Source organism: Gekko japonicus, unplaced genomic scaffold (genome assembly GCF_001447785.1).
Source record: "Gekko japonicus isolate JY-2015 unplaced genomic scaffold, Gekko_japonicus_V1.1 scaffold37, whole genome shotgun sequence".
NCBI lineage: Eukaryota > Metazoa > Chordata > Lepidosauria > Squamata > Gekkonidae > Gekko > Gekko japonicus.
This window is the reverse complement of record NW_015171503.1, coordinates 314,639-323,912: the sequence shown is the minus strand read 5'-3', so window position 1 is coordinate 323,912 and position 9,274 is coordinate 314,639. Positions and strand designations below refer to the sequence as shown.

The 9,274-nt window shown below is 42.5% G+C and overlaps 1 protein-coding gene across 2 annotated transcripts in view; it reads right to left on the bottom strand.

The window, feature by feature from the left end:
* Positions 1-2,967: 2,967 nt before the first annotated feature.
* PHF5A (PHD finger protein 5A) overlaps positions 2,968-9,274 on the bottom strand; it is a 16,012-nt gene continuing 9,705 nt past the window's right edge. The window contains exon 4 of one of the 2 annotated variants that reach the window (XM_015419201.1): positions 2,968-3,485. In XM_015419201.1, the coding sequence (XP_015274687.1) occupies positions 3,396-3,485 (90 nt within the window). In that variant the 3' untranslated portion in view covers positions 2,968-3,395. The remainder of the gene's footprint in view (positions 3,486-9,274) is intronic. The other variant, XM_015419202.1, reaches the window with a different exon arrangement.

Sequence of the window (9,274 nt, the reverse complement as noted above, 5' to 3'; positions counted from 1 at the left end):
GGAACTAAGGCAGAGATACAGTGATTAACTTGCCAAAGCCACCTCCATGTGAAGCATTTATCTTAATTCCATCAAGAGTTGACAGCTTGGTGGAAAAAGAAAATTAAACAGCACTCCTATCAATACAAGCTGTGGCCCTGCTAGCAAGTTTTGCTTCCGCTTGGCACAGAAGCCTTAAATCTATTATGTTTCTGTAATGCTTCAATTCCAACAACGGTGACAATGAAAAAGTAGGCAGATTTTTGTGTGTTTTTTAATTCCCAAAACTTTTACTTGTGGAAACTGTAAGTCAGGCTGCTTCTCTACTAAAAGTCTGCAAAGCAGCTCACCCCCCCAAAAAGAAAAACATCAAGACAACACAATGCTAAATAAAGCAAGAAGCAGCAACAGAACAAGTAAAACAACCAAGTGAGCAGAAAATGAAATAAAAGCAGAATCAGTAAACTCTCTTCAAGTCAATCTGTAAAAAAAACCCCTAGCAAATTGTAAGCCTTGACACCTAGATTAAACACAGACGTCTTTTGCAGTTGTCTAGGCAGGGCTTTCCATAATTAGGGGACTTCTAACTGCTCAATTAGGACCACGGTGGCTCAGAGGTTAAGACACTGAGTTGCAGATTGGAAGATCGGTAGGCCAGCAGTTCGAGACCCTAGTGCTGCGGGACAGAGTGAGCTCCCCTCTCTGGCCCCAGCTCCTGCCAACCTAGCAGTTCAAAAGCAAGAATTTGCAAGTAGATAAATAGGTACCGCTTCAGTGGGAAGGTAACAGTGTTCCGTGCGCCTCGGCGTTTAGTCATGCCAGCCACATGACCACAGAGAAGTCTTTGGACAATGCTGGCTCTTCAGCTTGGAAATGGAGATGAGCACCACCCCCTAGAGTCGGATTCAACTAGCTTTCGAGCAACGGAAAACCTTTCCCTTTTACCTTTAACTGCTCAATACCAGGTGGCAGGGGGAGAAACCAGCTGAAGAGCCTCTGCTGCACTGACCTGAATGCAATAACAGCCCACTAGTAGCTACTAAGCCTCTTGGTTTTCTGTCTTTTTGAGACTACAAATGAGGGAGGCATCATAAAGTTCTTGAAAAGCCTCGATATGTGACCTACTATTAAACACTTTTCTGCTCTAAGGAGGAAGTTGGGGATAGCCAAGAGGTTTCACAAAAGCTCTCCCCTTCTTTGCTGCCTGGTTGTGGTGACCATCACATTCCTACCACTGTTTAGCACCCTCCTTTTTGTTAACATCATGCTAATGTTTGGCTTCAGTGATCATTATACAGCCATATCCAACTGAATAAAAGCCATGTTTCTGTCCTTCACTTACCCCCTCAGTTTCAGCCCATCCTTCACTTCTTACGCGTCGTTTTCTGTAATTCTCTCTCATATATCTTTCCTTTTCAGTTTTAAATTCCCAAATGATGCTGGATCGTATGAAAAATTGCCTCTGAAAAGTAGGGGGCCGAGGAAAGAGATCTTGAGAATTTTTATTTTACATTTGAATATGAGATGGTGAATGTTGAGCTTATCACCATATCTCACTATTTTGAGTCTGGTTATTTGCATTCCAGCCCAAGACACAATAAATATCATAGATCAGAGTGGTCTCTCGCATCGTCTCAGTAACAGTCACCCATGTCATTATCAGTTAAAAATAATCTTTTATTTAAAGCCTGGGAAAGCCAGGAATATTGAGAAACGACAGCTACAAATTCCAAATAAAAATTGTATCAGAAAGCAGTATAGAGGCCCTGTTTATATGAGCCCATTTGGGCCGGGAGCAGGACGGAACGGGGGCAGAGCAAATGGCCGCGATCCCACCTCAACATCTGGGGAGCGTGCCGTCTCCGTCCCTGATCCGGCCCAAATGGTGATACCCCGCTGCTAAAACGAACCACCTATCTAGGTGGTTGCAACGCTCTGGAGCGCCCCAAGCCGGCCGTGGGATCGGCGGCGCGTCCTTGCGCCGCCGCATCCCGGCCCCCGGCCGTACTGCGCATGCTCGGGCATGCGCAGTTCGGCAGCCTCCCCCTCCCATTGGGCTCGTCCTCCCCGGTGTCTGCTCTTGCCGGGGAGAAGAGGCGCCGCGGCCAGGGGATCCGTGGGATCCCGCCGCAGCGTCTCAACGTTGGAGCAGCTCTATTTAGCCACGCTTTGCCTCGTGGTTTCCCTGCCGTGTGGCAGGGGCCAAAGAAGAGCAAGACCTGTTCTATCACAGTACTTGAGAAATGTCAGTCATAACAATGATGCCTTCTTGATTTCATCTGTTTTGCCAACCGCCACCCAATATAGTCTGGAAGTAAACAAGGTCAGTTGAGAATGACCTCCTTTCAGAAACCCTAGAAGGACAGGATGAGGCCTAGTGTTAAGAGTAGTTGGGAAGCCAGTTCTCTTGCTGAACCTGTTCCATGGACTTGCTCTCTAAGGCTCTCAGGAAGGTGTTTTCCACCACACAGAAGCCACTTCAGTACTTCAAAGCCAATTATTGCCACAACCTTTTTTTGTGGTCCAACTATTTTCCTATAGGGACCACAAGTTGTATACAGCATGCGGCTGGAATTTGGAAGCAAGGTAATCATAAGCCACAGCATTTCCATATATGGAAAGGAAAGATTAACCTCAGTTGGGAACACCTATCTTTTTATAGTCTGCTTCACATGAGCCTTTTGTCTATACCAGCAGGAAGATGTTATTACAAGATGAACTAGTTCCAAGTGGAAAACCTCATTGGGTAAGAACGGGGTAAGACTTAACAGACAAGCAGACCTTCTCAGCAACAGACAGGATTGGTAGTTTCAAGAACAGGAGCGTCTGATTCATACTGCACTGATGCAGGAAAAACAATTTACAGCAAAACTTAGTGCTGATTCTTAAAATCTACCAGTATTGTGGACTTCACATACCACTACTGAAAGTGACCATACTATACCTGTGTGATCCTGGTAATTTCTAATAAGGCAAGTCCAGGAAAAACAGAATAGAGATAAGCAGAAGAGTATTAAAAAAAAAACTTTATTGATGCATAATCCACAATGACAAAGATTAGGTATTCCTTCAGGGAAAACATGGGAATGGTCATAAATTTGTGGTGTAAGGTATCAGTCACAAGATGTTAAGAGTTTCATGGAAACCTTGGGGACAGAAATCTAAACTTCCAGAATTTGAGGCATAGATATAGAGACAATACTCTCCTCTCTTAACATAAGCACCAGCTGAGGAAAGGGAAGTGAGCCAAGAGTCTCCCAGCATTTATTTGTAGAGATTAGCTTTCCCAATGGTTTTCAAGGACTGGAAAAGAAAACCAACCAACTGCTTTCCAATGGGGTGGGGGGGAAATGTAGTCCAAAGATATGTGAAGGATCCTTCCCATCTCCGGCAGGTGCATCAGGATGGAAATAGTATCACCTTTTCTTGAATCCATACTTCTTGCGCTCATAGAAGAGATCTGTTTTTGAGCTACCTAGGTTGACAATCTTGGGGCAGCCATCCCGCTGTGAAGGAACACAAAAGAGATATGGGTTATGACTGGATCATACCAACCTAATGGGCTGATCACGTGGACTACAAAACTCACAACTCACTCACTCTGACTACAACGCTGACATCACAACTCAAATTGGGGGTATAAAAGAGTATGCAAGCCACCAAAAAACCCTGTACAAATAAAGTATTAGACAACAAACTGAAGCAAGATAGACTATAAAGTCAAAATTAACTTCTAGAGCTTTTGGGGCTCCACCATTGAGACAGCAGCCCGAAGAAGTCAGAGGAAACGGACAGCAACCTAGGCAATCCATAGCCACTGAATTTGTGACTGTGTTTAGAGACAAAGAGGGAGTGGTTAATAACTTCTGTGACAAAAGACTATAAAAGAAAATACGAATTCATTTCAAGGACACAGTTTGTTGTCTAATACTTTATTTGTACAGGGTTTTTTTGGTGGTTTGCATACTTGCATATGCTGTACATCCACTGGTCTAAAAGAGTAGGCTGTGACCCAAGTAAAGAAATCTCAGTTGGTTGTCCAACTGATTACTCTGCATATGAATCAAACAACACTAATGAAGAAAAAACACATACACTTTACTTAAGAACATAACAGCCCTGATGGATCAGACCAACTAGTTCAGCATCCTGTTTCACACACTGGCTAACCAGTTCCTCTGGAGGGCACAGAGGCTGAGACCTCCTCCCTGATGATGTTGCCTCCTGGCACTGGGATTCAGAGGCATTTAGTGCCTTTGAATGTGGAGGTTCCCCTTAGTCACCATGGCTAGTAGCCATGATAAACGTATCCTCCATGAATCTATCTAATCCCCTTTTAAAGCTGTTTATTTCTGTGGCCATCACTACATCCTCTGGCAACAAATTCCAAATTTTAATCACTCTCCATGTTAAGAAGTATTGTCCATTCTGAACCTACAGCCCATCAATTTCATTGGATGCCCTTGAGTTCTACTATTTTGGGAGAGGGAGAACAATTTCTCTTTGTGAGCTCTCTCCACCCCATGCACAATTTTATAAACCTCTATCATGTCCCCCCGTCCCGTCCCCCCCGTCATCTCTTTTCTCAATCTTAGAGGCCCAGGCCACAGACTCTTCAGCCTTGCCTCATAGGGAAGGCACTCCAAACCCTACTTGCTTTTAGCTGATGCGGAAGTATGCTGCAGCAGGCATCCCCAGGAACAGCACACAAGTTTAGCCTCCATCTCAATAGTGTCCTTATATTTATACCCCGCCCTGAGCCTGCTTGCGGGATGGGCGGGGTATAAATATAATAAATAAATAAATAAATGTGTGATAAACAAGAGGGAGAAAGCTTCTTCTAAGACAGGGGCCCCCAACCTTCTGGCACATGGGGGCCACATTAGACTGCCCAATCTCTAAAGAGGGCCACATCTTAAATCACAATGTAACAAAAGTATTAACCTACCTATTTAGATCAAAAGTAAACTTTCAGAGGTCAATGAAGAAATGTTAACTTGAATGCAATCCATTTTAGAACAATATTTTACTGTGGAATCCTTTTATCTAGCTATACATGCTTACCTAGTCAGTGTGATTTCTGTGGCTGTTCTCTATTAGCCAAGGCATTACTGTCCAAGTCAAGGTTTGTGACAAAATTTCTGTAAGTCTTAACCTACACTTGGATTTCACAGTTTTCATCTTGGAAAACGTTTGTTCACAGATGTATGTGGTGCCAAAGACCGTGAATATGCCTACAGCAGATTTCCTTAGGTTGATAAATATATCAGGTAGACCAGAACAGAAATCTAACAGAGTATTTTCTTCATAAATTTCTCTGAGATGATCACTGGCTTGCAAATCAATTAGTTCCATCTGAAAAAAGTTACTTGCATCTTCTGGTGCTAATTCAAACGGATTCTGAAATATTCTTATTTCCTTTCCATGCTTATGGCAATGAGTGAACCTGTTCTGGAATTTTATTTTATTTTAATTTTGTTAAATATTTTATTAATTTTCATATAACATATAACAAACAATTTGATCTTACAAATTGTTTCTTCCAAGGTCAATACAATTTAACTTGAAATTTTGATAAAGATAAGTAGTATTAATCTAAACATATACAACAAATAACAAAATACCGACAATGAACACAATATAAAGGGGTGATTACATAAGCCAGCTTATCTTTAAAAGGTTAAGATAACGGTAGTGCTTAAATTGAACATTTCCTTCAAGAATCTCCTCCAGTTTGATTAAAATTGGATACCAACGTTCCAAATAATAAGAAGGAGCTAATGAGGGGTCCCTGCATGCGATTGAGCCTGATATTTTATCTAAAATTAAATGATCTCATATTCTCGTATACCAATCCTTAATTAAGGGTTTTTCTACTGCTTTCCAACAGGCTGCAATTGTTGTCTTGGCTGCTGTAAGGAGTATCATTATCAGGTCTTTCCTAATTTGAGGGATTTTTACATCATGCCAAAAATTCAACAAAATAATTTCTGGTTTCAAAGGAATTTTGTAACCAGTTAGATTTTCAACTTGTGACAATATTTCATGCCAAAATTGACTTATCACTGCACATTCCCACCAACAGTGGTAAAAGGTTCCTAGTGAGCCACATTGTTTCCAACACTTTGGAGATATAGATTTATTTATGCAATTTAATTTTCTAGGTGTCATGTACCACCTCATTAACATCTTGATATTTTGTTCTTGGATATTCAAGGATTTAGTTTTGTACACATAAGAAGACCACACTATCTCCCATTGCTTTTTGGACCACTGAAGATTACAATCTGTTTGCCATGGTATAGTATAAGAAGGTAAGTCTAACATATCGTGCTCTAACAAAAGTTTATAAACCATTGAGATAATACCTTTCCCTATACCACCATCGGTTAATAAAAGTTTTTCAAAGGCTGTCAAGGGTCTTTGCAATTGCTCATGTATTGTGGTCGAAGTGATGAAATGTCGCAATTGCAGATATTCAAACCAAGGTATATTTAGTTTTGCCCTTGCATCAAGTTTATGTTTTTCAAGTATTTGACCTCCAAATTCTAAAGGTGGTGCAATGTTGTGCTGGAGGGAACCATTTTTGGCCTAGAAATGTAGTAGCTATTGAAAAGGGTGGAGTCAGGTGTTCCCTTCTAGTGTCCCAAGTGCGAATTAATGCTTGAATAAATATACTTGCAGGCACTGGCCAACCGATCAGTTTTTGTTGCCCATAAATATTCAAAATATTTATATGGTGCCAAGTATGATTCTTCTATTGGTACCCATTCTATGTGTGATGATGTCTGAAGTATACGCTGCAGTGTGCTTAAAATAGAGGCTTCATAATAAAGTTTGAGATCTGGCATTGATAGGCCACCCATTTGAGATGGTCTACACAGGGTTAAATAAGTAATTCTAGTAGTGCACAAGCCCCAAAGTGTCTCCAGCCACTTTGCCATTTACGGAATGTAGTGTTAGGGATCCATAATGGAAGCGTCCGAAAAAAATATAGAAACTTAGGAAAAATAAAAGATTTTAGAATCTTGATTTTCGCCAACCATGTCAATGAAAGAGAATTCCACTTCCGGTCTATGGAACAGCGATGGCGGACGCTCTTCCCACAGCGGGGAAGGGCGGTTCACATGCCAGCGGCCTGGAGGGGTGCCACCTCAAGTGACACCCCCGCGGAGCCCTTGAGGGTGGTAGCAGCAAAAAAACAGGTTGGAGGACTGCACAAAAAAGAGCTGCGGGGCCACATGTGGCCCACAGGTTGGTGACCCCTGTTTTAAGATGTTTCCTGTTGCACAGTTTTTAAAAAGTTTTTATAAACCCTAATGAACTCAGTGGGACTTACATTGGTATACACATGATTAGGATTGTGATGCAATTCAGTTTGTCTTTCAAAGGCATGCAGACTATTTTCAGAATCAAATAACCCAGCATACATATTATTTAAGTAGACTGCTATTTGCAGTGTGTGGTTTTAAAGAATATTTTCACAATGATTGGGGCAGTAAGAGACAGGGAAAACAGGCATGGGCTGAGAGGAGGGAGAGAGGGAACCATACAAAACTGAGGCTGCAATCCTATGCACACTTACTTGGGAAGCTCCAATGAACATAGTGCGACTAACTTCTGAGTTGTCATGCATATGGCTGCACTGCACGCAGTGTAACTGATAACTCTGTTTGGCTGAGCTTTCAGGAGATAATTCCCATGCATTTTAACAACCCTGATAGGTAGGAACATAATTTTTTTAAAAAAATTAAGACCTGAGCTCCTCAGTAAATTTTGTTGTATGTAGTTAGGTCAAATGAAAAACAAACAGCCCTGTAAGGAAGAGAACTGTGCAGACATTAACTACATCATACTGTGTTCTTCCAGTCATCACACCCCAGCCTCTTACCACCAGACAGAGATAAGAAAGGAGGTTATGACAAGCAAAGGAAGAAGAAAATCTGTGGGTGCCATTGCAAACTATGGGGATAGGGTGATGGCTTTAAAACACTTTGCCAAAGGAACAAAGCCTGATCAGGGATAACATGAAAGTTGGTGCATTATGTATCAGTGTTACAGAACACTGGGTTATTTGCAGTCTTTTACATGTTTCCTCAGAAATAAGCCCTTTTTTGTTCAATGAGGTTTTACTGTCAGGTAAAAGGGGCTGCGGTGGCTCAGTGGTTAAGATGCTGAACTGCAGACCGGGAGGTTAGTAGTTCAGTAGTTCAAGACCCGAGTACTGCATAACGGAGTGAGCTCCCCATCTTTGGTCCCAGCTCCTGCCAACCTAGCAGTTCAAAAGCAAGAAATTGCAAGTAGACAAATAAGTACCACTTCAATGGGAAGGTAACAGCATTCCGTGCGCCTCGGCATTTAGTCATGCCGGCCACATGACCATAGAAACATCTTCGGACAGCGCTGGCTCTTTGGCTTGGAAACGGAGATGAGCACCGCCCCCCTAGAGTCGGATATGACTGGCTTTTGAGCAAGGGAAACCTTTATCTTTTACCTAAAAGGTGCACAGCATTTGAGCCTTAACGTAGCAAATAACTGTTGCCAGCAAGGCAACTACCAAGTTGCAAGAGACCAGGCAGCAAAAGAGTGTTTCTCTCTGGCATCTGAATAATCCAGAGTGAATCAAATGCAACAGTCTCAAGGCAGATGCCATCTCCAGCTGCTACAGAAAGCCGAAGGGAGGAGAAGGTGCCACTAGACTAGCCCACTTGCAGGCAGCCATTTGCCAGCATATTACAGTGCCACTCTAAACCTTGGTGTGGCATCTTTTTCCTCTCACTGAAAAACACACACACGCCAAAGCACAAGGTCAATACCAGGGTGTGGTGTCCTCTTATTTGGGGAGGACTGGTTTTCACTTTAAATTATACTTGGTGTTCACAAACAGGGTAGTTTCTGCTGTCACCAGGAATTTAAACAAATTCCAAATCTTCTCTCATTAGCTATTGTTGGTAATGTGACCCAGAGTCTAGGCTTTTCAGGGATCTATGTGGTCCTGAGGAAAGATAGAACTGAATTCTGGGATAAACGTGATTTATTGAAATAAGAACAAAATATGAGGCTGTTTTATCTGTAACTGTTTGGGAATAAGGGACTTGTAAATATGTCTGGCAAATGTATAGGGTTGCCAAATGTGGATCGTCCGGGAGCGGGGGGCTCCCGGACGATCCCGGGTGTTTGCGCGCGCGCACAGCGTGCACGTCACCCGGAAGTGACGTCGCACGCTGGGGGCGGGGCCACGCGATTTGAGGGGAAAACAAAGAGTTTTCTTTGTTTTCCCCTCAAATCGCGTGGC